General features: G+C 34.9%; 1 protein-coding gene across 1 annotated transcript in view; it reads right to left on the bottom strand.

Annotated features, from left to right (window-relative positions):
* Nucleotides 1-2,711: 2,711 nt before the first annotated feature.
* lamc1 (laminin, gamma 1) overlaps nucleotides 2,712-18,129 on the bottom strand; it is a 108,668-nt gene continuing 93,250 nt past the window's right edge. Inside the window, exons 12-28 of the mRNA XM_056478093.1 lie at nucleotides 16,835-17,056; nucleotides 14,898-15,086; nucleotides 13,235-13,480; nucleotides 12,108-12,261; nucleotides 11,866-12,008; nucleotides 11,136-11,314; nucleotides 10,896-11,052; nucleotides 9,686-9,891; nucleotides 9,512-9,591; nucleotides 9,284-9,421; nucleotides 8,896-9,040; nucleotides 8,656-8,805; nucleotides 8,006-8,120; nucleotides 6,333-6,532; nucleotides 6,072-6,230; nucleotides 5,881-5,980; nucleotides 2,712-3,924 (exon numbers count right to left, since the gene is read on the bottom strand). Of these exons, the coding sequence (XP_056334068.1) occupies nucleotides 3,668-3,924; nucleotides 5,881-5,980; nucleotides 6,072-6,230; nucleotides 6,333-6,532; nucleotides 8,006-8,120; nucleotides 8,656-8,805; nucleotides 8,896-9,040; nucleotides 9,284-9,421; nucleotides 9,512-9,591; nucleotides 9,686-9,891; nucleotides 10,896-11,052; nucleotides 11,136-11,314; nucleotides 11,866-12,008; nucleotides 12,108-12,261; nucleotides 13,235-13,480; nucleotides 14,898-15,086; nucleotides 16,835-17,056 (2,840 nt within the window). The 3' untranslated portion in view covers nucleotides 2,712-3,667. The remainder of the gene's footprint in view (nucleotides 3,925-5,880; nucleotides 5,981-6,071; nucleotides 6,231-6,332; nucleotides 6,533-8,005; nucleotides 8,121-8,655; nucleotides 8,806-8,895; nucleotides 9,041-9,283; nucleotides 9,422-9,511; nucleotides 9,592-9,685; nucleotides 9,892-10,895; nucleotides 11,053-11,135; nucleotides 11,315-11,865; nucleotides 12,009-12,107; nucleotides 12,262-13,234; nucleotides 13,481-14,897; nucleotides 15,087-16,834; nucleotides 17,057-18,129) is intronic.

The raw sequence follows: 18,129 nt of genomic DNA, 5'->3' as shown, positions 1-18,129 counted from the left end.
TCCAGGGAAGACTAGAAGGCCAACAGAGTTTCCTTAATTGGGAAAATTTAAGACAAAAATGTATTTTAAATACTGTATATAAATTAAACAAACACATTTTTTTTAAGTAAAAAAGAAAATGTTTTTCTACTTTTTTTTAAAAAGGTAATTGATTTAATATAAATAATCTTTACTAATAAACTAAAATAACAATAAATGTAATATTATTAGTTTTAAATGCCATTATATTTCTACAAATATTTTTTTACATATAATTTAACGTACACTCGCTGGCCACTTTATTAGGTACACCTTACTAGTACTGGGTTGGTCCCACTTTTGCCCTCAAAACTGCCTTAATCCTTTGTGGCATATTCAGCAAGGTATTGGAAATATTCCTCAGAAGATTTTGGTCCATATTGACATGATAGCATCACGCAGTTGCTGCATATTTGTCAGCTGCACATCCATAATGCAAATCTCCCATTCCACCACATCTTAAAGGTGCTCTATTGAACTGAGATCTAGGGACTGTGGAGGACATTTAAGTACAGTGAACTCATTGTCATGTTCAAGAAACCAGTCTGAGATGATTCGTGATTTATGACATGGCGCGTTATCCTGCTGGAAGTAGCCATCAGAAGATGGGTACACTGTGGTCAAAAAGGGATGGACATGGTCAGCAACAAAACTCAGATAGGCTGTGGTGTTGACACAATGCTCAGTTGGTACTAATGGGCCCAAAGTGTGCCAAGAAAATATCCCCCACACCATTACACCACCACCACCAGCCTGAACCACTGATACAAGGCAGGAAGATCCATGCTTTCGTGTTGTTGATGCCAAATTTTGACCCTACCATTGAATGTTGCAGCAGAAATCGAGACTCCTCAGACCAGGCAACATTTTTCCAATCCTCTACGGTCCAATTTTGGTGAGCCTGTGTGAATTGTAGCCTGTTTCCTGTTCTTAGCCGACAGGAGTGGCACCTGGTGTGGTCTTCTGCTGCTGTAGCCCTTTCGCCTCAAGGTTGGACATGTTTGAGTTACTGTTGCCTTTTTATCAGCTGGAACCAGTCTGGCCATTCTCCTCTGACCTCTGGCTTCAACAAGGCATTTGTGCCCACAGAACTGCCACTTACTGGATTTTTTTCTTTTTCTGACCATTCTCTGTAAACCCTAGAGATGGTTGTGTGTGAAAATCCCAGTATATCAGCAGTTTCTGAAATACTCAGACCAGCCCGTCTGGCATCAACAACCATGGCACATTCAGAGTCACTTAAATCACCTTTCTTCCTCATTCTGATGCTTGGTTTGAACTGCAGTAGATCATCTTGACCATCTCTACATGCACTGAGTTTCTGCCATGTGATTGGCTAATTAGAAATTTGCATTAACGAGCACTTGTACTTAATAAAGTGGTCAGTGAGTGTAGAAATCCATTCACTCAGTGTTGCAGAAATAATTCTAATATGATTTGCTACTCATTAAACATTAATATTAATGTGTTGCAAAATAGTTGTGCTGCTTACATTTTTGTAGAAATAATTAGAAATTCATTTTCTACATTTTGATTAAAAGTATTTGATGATGTGAAAGCATTTATCTAGCATTACTTATAGCATAATTATTGTTTTTAATTGTTATATTTGATCAATTAAATGCATCTTTCCTTAAAGCATTAATTAAAATTTTCGAACAAAGATTCCTAATAATAACATTAAATCACAATAATATTTATGCAGTACACATTACAAAATTAGACAAAAAATAATAATAAAAAACTATTAATATTCTTAAACATACAGCTACTCTTATAATTTGGAAAATGATTCTTTGCAATATCCTTATAGTTGGCATTTCCTAGCCTCAAAAGTTTGAACATTTTATACTATGAAAATAAATAAGAATGACACATTGCGGAGTCCTGTAATAACCACTGTTTATTATTCAAATGTTACGATTGAATTTACAGGCAAATGGTAACAAGCAGAGGTGTGTGTGAGAGGTCCTTTGGGTTGGGTTTGTCAACGCCTTGATTAAAACAGAGAGAAGGTCTTCCAAAACCATTACACTTTCTAAAACCAAAGGACCACATCAAGACTGTGCAGCAAACAACAGATCACAAATATTTGATACATTATAAATTAAAATACTGTTTTATACATAAACGTGTACGCGTTGCACTTATGTCCACAGTGGTAGAGAGAGCAGATCTAATTTTCTTTTTTTTTTATAGTGGCACTTTCCAAAGACAAAAATCTCTCAATGTGACATTTCAAGTGTCGGCTAAAGTCAGCAAACCTGGAACTGAAACGGTAACAGTAAGAAACAAACAGTGAAATGTACTAAAACCATCATTTGGCGAGATCCACATAATGTCCAAAGGTTTAGGCACTAAATAAAAAATGGTTTAACTACCAACATTGTGATTACTGTCTCAAGTAAAGCAAATCATTCCGATAAATATGAAATATTAAGAGACATATGTGGATGTTCAGACATGTTCGGGGTGTCAAAACATTACAAATCACCATCCGCCGAAAATTAACCACAAATAAAATAAATGATAGAGCTATGATGCAACACTGAGCCATGTATACAGGCAAGCGTATTATACCACAGAACATACTATATATATATATATATATATATATATATATATATATATATATATATATATATATATATATATATATATATATATATATATATATATATATATATATGTGTATGTATGTATTATGCAAGAAATTTTGGCTGATTTTTCATTTTGTGAACCGGTGAGGTGGTTGGTTGGGTCTTGAGTTAAAAAATAAGCAATAAAAAATAAAAAATCAGCCATTCCTGAATCATTTAAGCATATTTACACAAATAACAGTTCCTCAACTCTATATTATAATAATAATAAAAAATGAAGAAAAAAAAATAACATTCACACAAAAATATAACATTTGAAATAATTATTAGCACCAGTGTATCAGATAAAAGTCTTGCTACGCCAATGTACAAAGTTGCATAGTGTTGAGTTTTGCTCGTGTTAATGCGAATCGCAGGACACCTTTAATAAAGCAGCAGCAGCGTCTGAAAAATAACAACGCAGAACTGAAATGTCGCGCTCCATGCAGGGACTTTCATTCTCCGCGTTGAGCTATTCATATATACATGAACTGAAATACTGTATGTACGTGACACTTTAGCACGAGGGCCGAAAGTAGAGCAAATTAAGAATCCTTCACTGTTAGCTTTGAGCGAATAGCGTTACTGATGATGATGATGATATACACTAGCTTAAGTAGCAAACTTCCTCAAACAAACGCTTTGCTATCATTCAGATTGTGTTGTAAAGGTTTGAGAAGAAGAGCTGGAGGTGGTGCAGTCATGTGGCCTCTTACCTCTTGCTACAACGCAAACACGCACACACATACATACACAAACGCACACAAACACACACACGTCTGGTGAGCGTCATTACTTGGATTTCTCTTCACGTAGCATTTCTGCATATCACAATTAAAAGCTGCTTTTGTCTTCCGTTTGTAAAAGATGATTTCCAAGAAACGTGTAGAAATACGAACGATAAGCTAGTAAAAGGAAACGAAAGGCAAGACTGGGAAAGGCCGTTTTGGTGGAGTGTAAGGCAGACGTAGCGCTGTGGATTGGAGGTTAGGTTAGGTTGGTGTTGGAGGTTATGGCCGCTCTAGAGACGGCGTGTTGAAGCAGCCCTCGGGCAGAGTGTTCTTGATGTCGTTCAGGTTGGCAATGTCTGCTCGAATCTCCTGGATCTGTCGGTCGTAGTCGCTGATCATGTCCTCCTGACTCTTGGCGATGTCGTTCAGCTCCTTCAGCTTCCTGTCCAGCTCACTTCCCGCCATTTTGTCCTTAGCATCTTTGAGAGCGTTGTCGATCTGATTCAGCTTGCTCAGATCCACCTTATCGATGTTACCTGAAGGCGTTGTTACATTAAGTGGGAGTTATGAAGTGTAATTACATTATAGTTTTGCACATTGTAATATTATACATTATTCAAGACATAAATAGCAAATTACTACGCTAAAAATGTATCACTTTAAACAACTTTTCCTTGTGCTTTTGGGTTAGCGCAGGCTAAATAGTTATAATTTAATTTAGCATTTTTTGTCATTTACAATTACTTAATAGAATACTTCAGCTGATACCTGTACAGTACCTATACACGCAAATATTTGCGTCATATATATATCTATATATATATATGGTTCTATCTACGCTTGTGTCTATCTATCCTCCCATAGAGACACCTAACACCTACCCACACACACGTCTATAAAAACATATAGAACTATATAGCTATAGAAGTTATTATCGGTTCTCTATATTTTGAATCAATAAGTATCTAATATTTAGCAAAATGTTCATTTAAATTTTCATGTGTGTAAATTCTTAATTTGATTTGTGTAAATTACTGTAAACTACAATTTTTTTTTGACAGAATTTGAAGATTTTTTTTCAGAGCGTGCTCTTTCTATACTATAATATTAGTGGTGTAACGGATCACAAATCTGATTACAAATCTGATCACACTACTGTTTTTGAGTCATGGATCGGACCATTTTTCGGATTAGCAAAAAAAACAAAAAAAAAAAACAAGGGAGGAGACAAATGTCATCTGCTTTTCATTTATACAAAAATATTACTGCAAAAACCATTGGTTTAACTAACAGAACTTAGAATCTGTATATTTAATAAAAATAAAAATCAAGAAAGAACCAGCTGAAAAAAAGGAAAATATTCAATACGAAAAATGATCTTTGCTACTGTTGCTGATAATGGTAATGCAATTAATGATTCAACAATTTCACACATAAAACATGTTTCATTATAGGTGGATCATTTTTAAAAACATATTCAGTGACATCATTTTGATGGTTGTTTGTTGCCACCCGTTGGTTACACAATGTAATTGTTACAACATTCACCAGCGTCAAGTTCCGATTAGCTGTGATTTTAATCTTTTCCATAAACATCAGTGTTTATATCTGACCTATAAACTGTTCTCCCAGTACTTCGGTGTTATTTAATTGTTTGTAACCCACTGAAAAAGTGTAAAACCTGAATCTCTCTCGATCAAACACAGATTTGAATGCAGCGCTTTGAAGGATTGATAAACATATCCAAATCACTATCATTTATCATTCATGTTGAATTGAGATCACAATCTTTTAATGTTTAATTGTACAGCTTTACACTGAATGCTTTATTGCAGGCTAAACAAACAGTAACAGAAAACACCTTTAATTAATAACCTAAGAAAGCATTTAGGGAGGTCCCACCACAACTTTTTCCGACATTATATTTTACAGGGAAGCCAAAATGCTTTCACACACGTGATTTGAATGACGCAGGAGGCAATCTCTCTGCAATTGTTATAAATGTTGGATTAACCCACACGTTCAAAAAAAGTTATTCATCTGCGGGTCACGTGCATTCCGAACTGATCAACTGTGATCAGTTACACCCCTACTATATAATAGTGAGTAAACCCCCATTTGAAAATGGATACTTGTATCCATTTCTCAGTGAATATAGCAAATAATATTTATTGCATTTAAACAAAACAGTTATATTAAAGAGTCATATCTGTTAAGAGTTTGGTCACTCAACATCTTTAGGAATAGAAAGATAATGGATTAAAATTCAAATGAGTTTTTGAAAAACTAATTACAAACTAAAAATTTCAGCTAAATTTGATATTTTTTGTGTTTCTCTTGATTTTCCCGGTTTAATCTAATGTAATGTAATCTGATCTAAATAGTTATGTATAGTATGAATTTATAACAAATATGCATTTTAAAAATATTTTAAATAGCTTCATTAGTGTCAGTAAACACAGTTACTGGAGAAAAACTCTTGATGATCTTACCGAGTTGGCCTAGCAGTGCATTGATTGTGTTGAGCACTTCTCGGACAGCACTTTTGGCTTTTCTGGCATTGCCCTCTGCTTCTTTAGCATTGTCTGATGCCTGAGAAGGACAGCAAAGTCAATAAAAATACAAATTCTGCAATGATGCATTCAAACACACCGTACACTAAACGTCAGTCAATATAACCCACCATAGATGCCATCATCATGTCAGCGTCCGCCTCTGCTTTCTTTTTCTCCAGCTCTTTCTCCGCTGCTGTGAGCTGGTCCATCATTTTGTCTACGTCTTTATCCAGTTTCATGGTGTCTTCAAAAGCCTTTTCTGCATCTGCCTTAGTCTTTGCAGAACCCTAAAGGAAAATCAGTCCATAGGTTAACATAAACAGGAAACGAAACATAACAAGAAACATACACTACCCCCCCCCCCCCTCAGACTTTATGGTTTAAGGTACCTTCTGCACATCATTAGCGATTTTCTCAGCTTCTTCTGCCTTTGCTTTAGCATCTTTAGCATCAGCAGCTGCGTTGCCTAAAGCTGCTTCAGCCCGTCTGGTTTTATCATTGGCTTCATTGATTGTTGCATTGATTTGTGGGATTCGCCTCATGGCATCTTCAGCAGCAGTTTTGTTGTCATTCACTCTCTTGTCGAAATCTAAAGGTGAGACACAAAAATTATGAAATATCTTAAAATGAATATGTAAAAAAAAAATAAAAAAATGGAAGAAATAATTATTTATCTGGATTTACTCCAGTATAGTGTTATTATTGGTTTTATTCTTTAAATAGTCTGATAACATTTCTTCTAAATTTCAAATTATTGTAATTTACAAGATTTTATTTGTCAAATGACAACTGGTGAGATTTGATGTGATTGAAAATCAGGTTTATTCCACAATATATTGATTTCTTGACTTATCTGAATTCAAAAACATTGGTATTGTGATGTCTAAAAATGAATCTAAACATGCCTGAAAACATATGCAAAAATAAAAATAGGAAGAGATGTCATTAGTAGTTTATAGAATTAAATAAAAATTATACAAAGTTTAGACAAAATTATCTCGTTTTTTTTTTTACTTGTGTTTGTAAATATCTATATCTATACATCTATAAATTAGGGATGGGTTGATAGACGATGCCATCGTTGATTGCCGATAGACCTCACGATGCTGAGCAGGTAAAGTCTAGATAGGATACACGGCCGGCCAGAAGTGCGATATTCACATTAATATAATATTTTTACAGTACGATTGGGTTTAGGTAGACCTTAATATAATACTATTAATGGGAAATTTAATACACTATAAACGCACATAAAGTGACCACACACACACACACACACACACACACACACACACACACTCTGCCATGCACTGCAGCCTATGTGCGTATCTGAGCTCCAGCAGTTTGCTTTGAGCACAAAACCCCAGAGAGCAGTGCACGTTGGACAGTTTATCAAGGATGTACTGCTGGATCGCGTCTCACTATAGTTGTTAAACATGATATTTAATTAAACTTGTATATAACGACTCTTCGGTCTTTTGAATCTATCAGGTAACGTGTCACAGTGTCAGTACACTGCTTCAATCTTTCGCTTTCACGCTTGTACTTAATAATTTTAGCAAAAACCTCAGATACTGTTGGTTGGTTCCTGTTGGTTGTGCACCTCTTTTACCAACCAAGTTTTTTTTGACGCCATTATAATGACACAGATCAGAATCCCGCTGAAAAAGTGATTGACAGGTGGTAATTTGTGTGTAACTTATGTTGATTTATTTATGATTTGGTTATTGGTAAAACAAAGAGCATGCGGGTCAGGTAGTTGAAACGGTGGGCTACAAATAATTAATTTTTTAATTAATTAATTATTCATAAATAATTCACAGCCGCCTACGACGACGATGCCATCCATACATCCATCCAACTATCTATCCAACTATCTATCCAACCATCTATCCATCTATCCATCTATCCATCTATCTATCTATCTATCTATCTATCTATCTATCTATCTATCTATCTATCTATCTATCTATCTATCTATCTATCTATCTATCGTGCATTGCCCCTGTAAACAAATAAACTAAACACTCTGTAAGGCCCCTAATCTTTTTTTTCTCCTTACCTCTGAGGTTGTTCAGAATATCCTGAGCCTCTTGGAAAGTAGATTTGCCTTTTTTTGCCGCCTCCTCAGCCAAAGCCTTTGCTGCGTCTGCACGTGCCAGCAACTGATCAGCCGTCTGAAGAAAAGTCAGACAACACAGAATATGTTGAGTTCTTGCATTGTCTAGCGAAATTCTGTACAAACAAGAAATGTTCTGTTCATCATGGCCACAATTACATATAAGAATGACAAACCAATACTATGGTGAAACAAATATGCAATACTAGTGTGATCATCTAGTCCAAAAGCAATAATAAAAGTGGCATTTATAGAATGACAAACTTTATCAAAGATCTCAAAAATGAAACTTAGACTCTGTTTGGGTTTCATAGGCACAATGTGTGAGTTCATGGTTCAGCTCTTTCATTAAGAGCATGACATTTAACTCAATCAGATTAGGATGAGCCTTTGGACTATGAGCAGCATTTTGCTTGTCTCTCATCAGTATCCTTTATGTGGCTTTTGGGCCAAGGACATATTAACCATGTGAAAAGAGCAGCTAAACTACAAAAAACAACAAAATATTTTCATCTTTTCTTTTATAGGCCACCATGACAGCATTTTGAAAACTTATTTCAGAGAGCTGAGGCAAAACAGATTCACCAATGTACCTGTTGCTCAGTCTTTCCTTTGTCCAGCAGTTTGCGGACCTCCGTCTCTTTTCCTCTCAGGTCTTCTCTCAGGTCATTGTACTCTTTCTCAGTCTTGTCTATCAGTTTGTCCAAGTCTGATGCCTCTTTTTTAATCTTATTGGCATCATCCTGAGGAAATGTCAAGATTATTTGATTAAACATGCCTAAGTTAATTGTGTAAATTTATCAAAATTTTTTAAAAGGTTGAGTAATGAGCACCTCTAATGTTTTGGTGTTGATTGGAGGTAAGCTGGTCAAGTTAGCATAGATCTTCAGAGCTTTGTTTCCAGCCTCTTCTGCTTCAGCATGAACTTTAGCTGCCTGCTTCTCCAGATTTTTGGCCAGATCCTTCGCTTCCAAATACCTGGGTACATATGAACTCCATCTTAGTTGTAAAGCGTGAACATCTGCATTTTTAAATATAAATAAGTAATCTTTTATAGTAATATAAAAAATTTATATAAATTATTGAAGTAATTATAAAAACGCATTCAAATTCAAATGTGTGCACTGTTTACTTTGCATACTACTGCTACTAGTGCAACATATGTAATCGTTTTGAAACATGCTTTACTAAGAAAGTAAGACTTATCAAATGTGATCTTACTTCCTGTTGAGTTCATCAATGTCACTGCTTGTCTTGTTCTCTCCATCGAGTGCTTTCTTCAGCATATTATAGGCTTTAGTGGAAGTGTCATTGGCATCTTTCGCGATCTTCTCAATCTGATCTGCATCTGCTTTATGTCTGCACAAACAGCCAGAAAAAAAAGCTATCAGTAAAAGAGTATTTGGTGTTTTTCCACATTATACCACTGAATGGAACGATACAACTCACTTTTCTGACAGTTTACGGGCTTCCTCTGCCAGAAGCGTCATATTGTTTGGATCTCCAGAGGTTGTGGGTATTTTAATGTCCTACGGAAACGAAATTTGATATTAATATTAAAATTATTTTAGATACATTTGAATGGATTTGCTCCAGGTGTTTGTGGGATATTGTTGTCCTCACCACTTTACTGATGGCTTCTTTGGCTTTGTCCAGCTCCTCTCTGGCGGTGTTGATCAGGTTTTCTGCATCACGAACCCTGTTTCGTGCTCGGTCCGCCTGTGCTCCTGTGTTGTCTACTGTGTTCTTGATGTTCTGCAGTCTGTTCCACTGATTATTCAGGGTCTTGTTGATGTTGTTTAGACGGTCCAAAAGACCTTTATCCACTTCTGTGTAGTAACAGTGAAGACAATAGAATAATGATGTTGTAAAGTTAAATACATCTGCTCTTAAGTACAAAATAAAAAAATGTAAATCAAATTGAGTCATTAAGCAATGAACTAAACAGCTCTTTATATGAATGGTCAATTGAATCATTGGTCCACTCAATTAGTTCATTTTTTCTCGAAAAACATCAAAACAGAGCAAAAACAGGTCATTTTTGTTTGATAAAATACAGAATATCTACTTATTTCCTGAATTGATAGCATCAACACCACATAAGCACTTGTTCTGTTCATAACGGAAATGCCACTGGTGTAATAGTGAACTTGTTGATATTATATAACTAATATTAGTTCTATTATTAGTAGTTATTAGCTATATTAGTTGTAATATTATTAATTATTTAAAGGGGGGGGGGGGGGGGGGTTACTTAGTGATTTCCAAAAATCAAATACATTTGATTTAATAATTTGATAAACAAAGTATTACCATATTTTATCCATAATCTACAAAAATAAAAATCGTAGTTAATAGTTACATAAAAAACAACATGCAAATAAAAATCCATCGGACTTTAAAATTTTCCCCCAATGGATTGTGACCCCTGGGGAGATTACATTAGATTACTAACACAGTAATTGCATTAATTGGAGCAGATCGATTTCACAGCAATCATTATTACAAATAAATGCTCAAGACTGAGAGTGGAGGATGATCTCCGTTGTGTTGTCAATATGATTGTGTTTACATAGGCCGATTGGCGTGTGTGAGCTGTTTTTATATTTATAACCACCTCTGAGGACAATGGGGCTTGCAAATAACTGCCACTGGCATTGTTTTTTTGTTGGTTGTGGGCTGAAAAGTTTGATATGTATAATTCAATTCAAATAGGAGACAAAACCTCATATCAGGCAATTTCCCTCAATATCTTGAATTTTATGGACATATAACTACATTCAATGGCTTCATCACACAGTGAGCTGTTGTAATCTATAACAAGAATCTTTACCTTTGCTAGCCTGAGCCTCTTCCAGCAACTCCAATATAGTTTTCTCTGCCTCCTTCAGTCTGTCCTCAAAGGCCTTGTCGCTCACTGTTGTCTCAGTGTTGTCCAGACTATCAATCAAATTCTGCAGGTCAAGCAGTTTTTGTCTCTGCTGGTTCACCTGTACAGGAATGCAACAGATGTAATAGAAGTTGCTTCATGCTCTAAAACTAATCATCCTAGTTTCATGAGATAATGGCTCACCTTGTCTCTGACCAGGCTGTAACAGTTAGGGCACTGCTGGCAGCCTGGTGTTGAGCGGTTGTAGAAGTAGTTCTCCTCACACATATCACAGCGAGAGCCCACAAAGCCTGGCCGACAATGACAGCGGCCATCCTCCTTACACTGAGCCGATTCTGAGCCTTCGGGGTCACAGTCACACGCTGCACAAACACATCAACCGTTAATGCAGGAAAACCAAATGCATTTAGCACAATGGCATGTTTAGCTTTTCAGGCCTTAAGGAATTAAACTTGAGACCTATATCATGACTGTTGGTTTCATTTGTAGTCTTAATACAGTAGAATTGAAGCTAAATACTTAACATATAAAATATTAATTTAGTAATTTATGACTTTTAGTGAGTAATTTTGCATCTAGCACAACTGCTAGAACAGGATTTCTGTAGTTGTCACAGTCAAATCTAAGACTTTAAGATGTTTAAAAGACTTTCATAAATGAAATGTAAGGCCTATATCACGATGTTGATCACATTTGTAGCCATAATACAGTGAATTATATTTTGACTAGTGGAAAAAAGAACCAAAACACCACAATCAAGACTAGACAAAACAAAACACACTTAAAACACATTCTGTGGGAGCTTAAGTAAGACCTACAAAACAATACTTCAGTGAATTTAAGACCTAAAGTTAGTTTGAGAAATGTAAGACTTTTTAAGAGCCTACAGAAAGCCAGTGATAAGGCACCGTACGTTTGCAACCCGACGAACTGAATCCGAAGAAGTTGACCTCGCAGCGTTCGCAGTGTTGGCCGGTGACCCCAGGCTGACACTCGCACTGACCGCTGACGATGTCACACTGACCATTTGTGGAACCAATAGGGTTGCAGTTGCATCTGATTAAAAACAAATTGTGCAAAAAAAAAAAGGTCTGTCGTGATTAATTTGGTCAACATTGCATGACCAAAAAAGAATTAGAGAAATAATTCATGTACCGTTCACAGCCCTTTCCACTCTGCAGGTTGTAGAAACCCAGTTCACAAGCGCCACAGTCTCTGTTAATGACGTGAGGAAGACACGGACACTGACCCGTCACCTGAGAACAGGCTTTCTGTCGGTCTACTGTACCATGTGGAGAACACGTGCATGCTGCAGACAGAGGACAAAAACATGTTAAAATAACCATTAAAAAAATTAAGAATTTCTCAATATAACTCATATTCTGTAATAAATGCAGCAATAAATAAATAAATAAATAAATAAATAAATAAAAAAAAAAACTGACCTCAAACTAACTATTACATTTTCTATGTTAAGATATTTATTCTTGTAGGTCAGATAGTATCACATAATATACTTAATGCTGGAAAAAACATTCCTATTTCAATTATTCAACCTAGTTCTTTTTAAATGATTCTACGATGAAAAGAAATAGTAAAAGAAGAGCTTGTATATGAAATAGAAATCTTATGCATCACTGCAAATGCCATTTTTGTCTGTTCCGACCAATTTATTATTAATATTATACAATAAACTTGCAACTTGCATTTCACGCATGCACACACACAAAGCTATATATAGCTGAAATGTATTTAATTACTTCTTTATATTATCCCCTCAACTTTTAAACTGTATAATGTGTGTTATTTTGGTCATTTTTCATTAGTTAAAGTAACAAAATTGGATTACATACATATTAGTTAATGTATTTAGTAACATTGACCAAGTATGAATAATCTTGTAAAGAATTTATTTATAATAGTTCAACATTAACTAATGCATTGTTAAAATACAAAGTTGTGCTTGTTACCATTAGTTAAAACACCACAAGTTAATATGAACTAACATAAATGTAATTTAAATTACATTAATTGACGTTACTAAAGATAAATAATTACCGTAATAAATGTATTACTAATATTTTGTTCATGCATAGTAAATAAATTAACTAAAATTAATTAATGGACCATGATTTTAAAGTGTTGCATAAAACCAATGACACTTTTTTAGTTAACTACAATAGCGGGTTATTATAGTCAACTGTAACAAAAATTTCAAACAATTGTTACTTGAAAAGGTGTCATGAAAAATATTAAAATTAATTTGTTCCCCTTTCACTCACGTTTGCATTTGTCGGCTACATTAGCAGCGCGGGCATCACCGTAGAAGCCCTGCTTGCAGCGGTCGCAGAAGACACCAGCGGTGTTGTAGATGCACTTGAGGCATTCGCCCGACTCTCGGTTACAGTTGCCCACAGCGTTCGGGTCGATGTTGTTGTTGCAGCTGCAGGCTCGACACGCTCTTACTGGACCTTTCTCACCCAGAGGATCTCCAAAGAAACCATCATCACACAGCTCACATCGCTTACCTGCACGCACACACAAGACAACGACTGTTATCACTATGCAGTTCACTGACTTTTTAGTGGTGTAAAGTAACAAATTACAAATACTTAAATGACTGTAATTGAGTAGTTTTTCTTAAGAGTTGTAGTTTACTAAGTTGTTTTAAAAATGTGTACTTTTACTTTCACTTGAGTAGATTTTGAGTGCTGTATCTGTACTTTTACTCGATTATTTTCCTTCAGCCTGCAGTCACTACTTTTTTCTTGTCTATAAAGATTGGCTAAAGTAGAAACATTTGTCCTGTGATTCCAGTCCAATTGAATTCTTATAATAATTTTGCACCCTAAAGAACAATTTCAAGACATGTTTAGAAAGTGTCCAAGAAGATGTCCAAAATCTTTACACGCAATCACCCAGAGACTGCATGTCACAAATGAGATGACGGATGCCTACTGTATGATGACTGAAATCGTCAATCACTAAATGCACTACAGAATGTTACGTTTACACACACACATACACGCACAAACTGCATGTAAACGCATCAACCTTTCACAGTGTAATAGTCATTACTCTTGTCTTGAGTATTTTTTAAGGGGCTACTTTATACTAATACTTTGAGTAACTTTACAGCAGATACTTTTACTCAGCTTGCACAACATTTCTGGGCAAGTAGTGGTACTTTTGAGTATGACTTTTCAGTACTATTTCCACCACTGCTGACTTTGCCAAAAACAAAGCGGATTACAAGTTTTCTAATATGTTACAATTGAATATGCGAATGAGGCATTATCGCATTAAATATGCGCAAATTTGCAAAACATCTGTAGCACTTTTTCTTACATTGAATAAAGTCAGGGTCTAAATTATCGTTTCCATTTCTTTCGACATGTATATATATATATATATACTTATATATACACTATTTCACTTCATAATTAGAAAAAAGATAACATTTTTCAACGTTTTGTAGAAAAGTTTGCATATGTATGAACATGCCCCACTGTAAGACCATCAGAATAAATATGATTAAAACTGAAACATTAAAATTAGCAAGGGCTGCTGCATTTATGCCTTACATGTGTATTTTTTATTTTTATGTGTACTTTATGTATTTACGTTAGACTGAAAAAAAAACACACACCAAAAAGTCTAAAATCTCAAAATTTACGGGTGCATGAAAAATAATGTTTTTGCCGTCAGTGCAATCTTAAAGTCTTAAAAATCTTAAAATCTTAAAGTTGCAACGATAACATACTGTAATATTAAGTCAATCTTAAAGTTCCACACAAAATGCTTGTGTCAATCCTAAAGCTCCACAATTGTAGTTTGAACCACACTATTACATTACTCCATTTTTTACACTGATCTGTTAGATTTTTAATGCAGCAGTACAGTATTAGCAATCTTAAAGCTCCAGACTGCGTTGTGTCTATGTACCTGTGGTTCCAGTCGGGCAGTTGGTACAGACCACCTCATTGGTCTTGGGCACCACAGCACAGGTAGCACCGGCAGGGCAGGGACAGGGTTTACAGTCTGAAGGAGAGCCCACTGTTGAATCACCGTAGAAACCGTCTTTACACCTCTCACAGCTCAGACCTGCGGTGTTGTGCTGGCAATTACACATTCCTACAGTGAAGAAAATGCCACACATCACCACAAGATGGCAATATCACATCAACTCAAAGCCAAAGGTAGTAGTATTAAAATCATTGCTGCAATAAAACATTATATAGGCGATATTAATTATGAAAGTCAAAATCTCCACTAATAAAATTTCCAATACCCTTAAAATTAGCCCAATTGCAGACAGAGAGAGAGAAAATTATCACCATACATGCCCAGCTAAAGAATGGAAAGCTTTATTTTGTAGTATGAGTTTACTAAGATATGTTTAAATATGCCAATACTGCACAAAAATGTATAATTAGACAATGTATTTCACATCAATGCCCTAATTTGCCAATAAAGTGAAGTATTTAATATATTTATACATTCAATTTTCTTTTTACCCCAATGACATTTAAAATATGATTGTAGATTAAAATAGTTATTTTTAGATGGACTCATTTTATTAGTTTAAAAAAAAATGTCTATAACAGATCAACAGGTGCAAAAAAATACTTTTAGGTGTATTATGGGTGTTTTATTTTCACTAATAAAAAAATGAAAAAGAATTATCACCATACATGTCCAGCTGATTATTTCAAGAATGAAAAGCTTTATTTTATAGTATTCATTCATTCATAGTCCCTTTATTAATCTGGGGTCGCCACAGCGGAATGAACCGCCAACTTATCCAGCATTTGTTTTATGCAGCAGATGTCCTTCCAGCTGCAACCAATCACTGGGAAACACATACACATATATTCTCACGCACATACACTATGGACAATTTAGCCTACCCAATTCACCTGTACCGCATGTCTTTGGACTGTGTGAGAAACCGGAGCACCCGGAGGAAACTTGTGCGAACAGGGAAAACATGCAAACTCCACACAGAAACGCCAACGGACCCAGCTGAGGCTCGAACCAGCGACCTTCTTGCTGTGAGGCGACAGCACTACCTACTGCGCCACTGTGTCGCCCTATTTTGTAGTACAAGTTTACTAAAATATGTTTAAATATGCAAATACTGCACAAAATGCATAACTACACAATGCATTTCACATCAATGCACTAATTTTCCATTACAGTCATGTATAAAAGTCCCCAATGTCATTTAAAAGATGATTGTAAATTGAAATATTTGTTTTTAGATATAAATTTAAGATATTTAATATAAATTTAAATATAAATTTAAGATGCTTATAGATCTAGATGTCTTATTTTATTCGTTTTTAAATGTCTATAAAATTTTCATTAATTTCATTTTCATTTTAATTAAAACTAAATGAAAATGTGGAATATATGATATAATATAATTCAAATTTTACAAATACATTTTATTTGCTGCAGTGAAGTTTTATTTCGAATAACAAACAATTTTATTTTGACAGTTTCTGTTTTAGATAAATATAATAATTGTTTGTGATTGTGATGATTGCACCCAACCAACATGAACATATGCAAAAATATAAAATATAATAAAAAAAATACTTTTAGGCGTATTAAGTTATATTTTTACTAATAATTGTAAAACTACTTCTAAAATCCAAATAGCCCATCCATCCATTTATCTAAAATGAACCACTGACACTGTAGAACTAATTTATTTCAGTGGCTTTCATTCTGAATGCATCCAGAGCAGATGATCTTCTGTAACACCAGCACTCGGTCATTAATGAAATCAATAGTCTGCCGGCTTGAGTCTCCAGAGAGCACATAAGTAAATGACACATCAACACAAGTCAAATACAGTGGTTGCGATGACAAACCTGTCTCAGGGTCACATGTGTCGCTGTGTCCATTGCAGTTGCAGCGCTCGCAGTTGCTGAAGCGCCGCAGCTCCGGCCGGCTCCTCCTGAATCCCTGATCACACTGCTCACAATGCTGACCCAAATAACCCTGCGGACACGTGCATTTCTCAACCCAGCGGGCTGGAGTGCCAGGGCCCCGGCGGGCAGTCACCAGAGACACGTTATCCAAATAACCAGCACCTATAGAAAAGGATGTATCTTTGTTATTGCATAAAATGAGACTCAGAATGTTTCAATAAAATTCTAGTTTTTTTTAGCACTTTTCACATTAATTAGTAGTAGAGTAAAACTTTATTGTCCTTGACAGGAAATTTGTTTTGGGCATCGCCATATTGCTGCAGACATTCGCTAAAAACAAGCAATAAAAACAATACAAAATACAACAGTTACAAAATGTATAATGCCAATTAAGATAGACTCTTATTAAATAAACCCACTGATAAAGGTACAAAGGATTTCTTGTAACGGTTTAACCTACACTTTGGGACTCTATATCTTCTACCAGCGGGAAGCAGTTCGTAATGTGGAAACAAAAAATTTGTTGGATCGTTTACAATCCTTTCCACCTGATTAAGGACACAATTCTCATATAAAGCTTGAGGATTAAAATATTCATTGTGCCCAACAATTTTCCTTCCTGTCTTTAAGAGATGCATCAATTTAGATTTACACTGAACAGATAGGTTGCCAAACCACACTGTGATACCATACCTGACAATGCTTTCAATTTTCACTTTCAATTATTGTTTGTTTGTTTATTTATTGCCACATCAGCAACTTTTATCAATACAAAAAAAGCATATATTACATAATAACAACTTTAAAACTCAAAGATACAAAAAACAAATAAAATAAATGAATAGAAATTTTAAAAAGGTATATTTAAAACATTAGATATAATTTTCAGTTTAATATATGATTAATAACTTTACATTTTTTAAATTATTGTTCCAAAGGAGCTTTACAAAAGGTGCGCATTTGATTTTATCACATTACAATGAAAATCAGAAAAGAATAGACTGGACAGCACAGCTATCAATAGAATACATACTATTTAATACAAACATATTTACAGAAAGAGAAAAGGAAATGTACTACAAACTCACAGCTTTATTGATTCAAAGAATTTAAATAAAAAATGAATACAAATATTTAATCCAATATTTATTTAAAATAAAAATGTGCTCTCATAGTAGTTTGAGTAGAAGAGGCAAAAGTTTACTGACATGTTGCAATGATCTTCTTTTGTTTTT

This window comes from Danio aesculapii, chromosome 2 (genome assembly GCF_903798145.1).
Source record: "Danio aesculapii chromosome 2, fDanAes4.1, whole genome shotgun sequence".
Classification (NCBI taxonomy): domain Eukaryota; kingdom Metazoa; phylum Chordata; class Actinopteri; order Cypriniformes; family Danionidae; genus Danio; species Danio aesculapii.
This window is presented reverse-complemented; position numbering and strand designations above follow the sequence as displayed.